Source organism: Pyxicephalus adspersus, chromosome 9, assembly GCF_032062135.1.
Source record: "Pyxicephalus adspersus chromosome 9, UCB_Pads_2.0, whole genome shotgun sequence".
Classification (NCBI taxonomy): Eukaryota; Metazoa; Chordata; class Amphibia; order Anura; family Pyxicephalidae; genus Pyxicephalus; species Pyxicephalus adspersus.
The window spans coordinates 3,996,451-3,997,103 of record NC_092866.1 but is presented as its reverse complement, the minus strand read 5'-3'; the positions used below and the strand labels follow the sequence as shown (position 1 = coordinate 3,997,103).

The following is a 653-nucleotide window of genomic DNA, read 5'->3' as shown; positions in this document are numbered from 1 at the left end:
TATACCCCAAACGATACAGCCCCCAACACTGTGACAGGCCCCGTCTGCCGATACCCCATTGCCCCCTCCATAGTGCAGTTACACCCCTTTGTCAACCCCCCTGACCTTTTAAACCTCACATGCACATCCCCAATGCCCCCCCCCTCACCCCATGTCTCCCCTGGAGCTCCGTCAGGCGCTGCTGCCTTATCGCTTCCAACTCTGGATCCGCCATCCCCGCCCAGACCTCACTACACGCGCCGTCCCACCACAGTTACGTACTACGTAACCACGCACGCCAGACATTACTATGAGCACAGCCAGCCTGACCAATGGAGCTCAGCTCTGGCTGCCATGGAAACCTGCGATGGAGTCATGGAGAGTGCAGATAAAATGTTGTCAGTCAGGGGAGAGTCGATAGCCTGGACTTGTATTCACTTCTAGGCAAGAATTGTATAAAATATCCTCTGCTCAACCAATAACCAATGTAAAAATAAATTCACTTTTAGTGAACAAGGTTGGGTCCTGCTTGGTTTATGGCATCAGAGCCACTATTCCCTGACTGGAGTGTGTTTTACCCACTCACATCTATGGAGTTTCCACATCTATCTTTCCAGGCCTGGAAAAGTTCTAGAAGGGCTCTATCTATACCATTGGTGTCTGACATCCCCTCC

General features: G+C 51.5%; 1 protein-coding gene across 2 annotated transcripts in view; it reads right to left on the bottom strand.

Annotated features, from left to right (window-relative positions):
- Positions 1 to 267, bottom strand: part of PDCD5 (programmed cell death 5) — a 6,685-nt gene extending 6,418 nt beyond the window's left edge. Inside the window, exon 1 of one of the 2 annotated variants that reach the window (XM_072422131.1) lies at positions 149 to 267. In XM_072422131.1, the coding sequence (XP_072278232.1) occupies positions 149 to 214 (66 nt within the window). In that variant the 5' untranslated portion in view covers positions 215 to 267. The remainder of the gene's footprint in view (positions 1 to 148) is intronic. The other variant, XM_072422130.1, reaches the window with a different exon arrangement.
- Between the last annotated feature and the right edge of the window lie 386 nt (positions 268 to 653).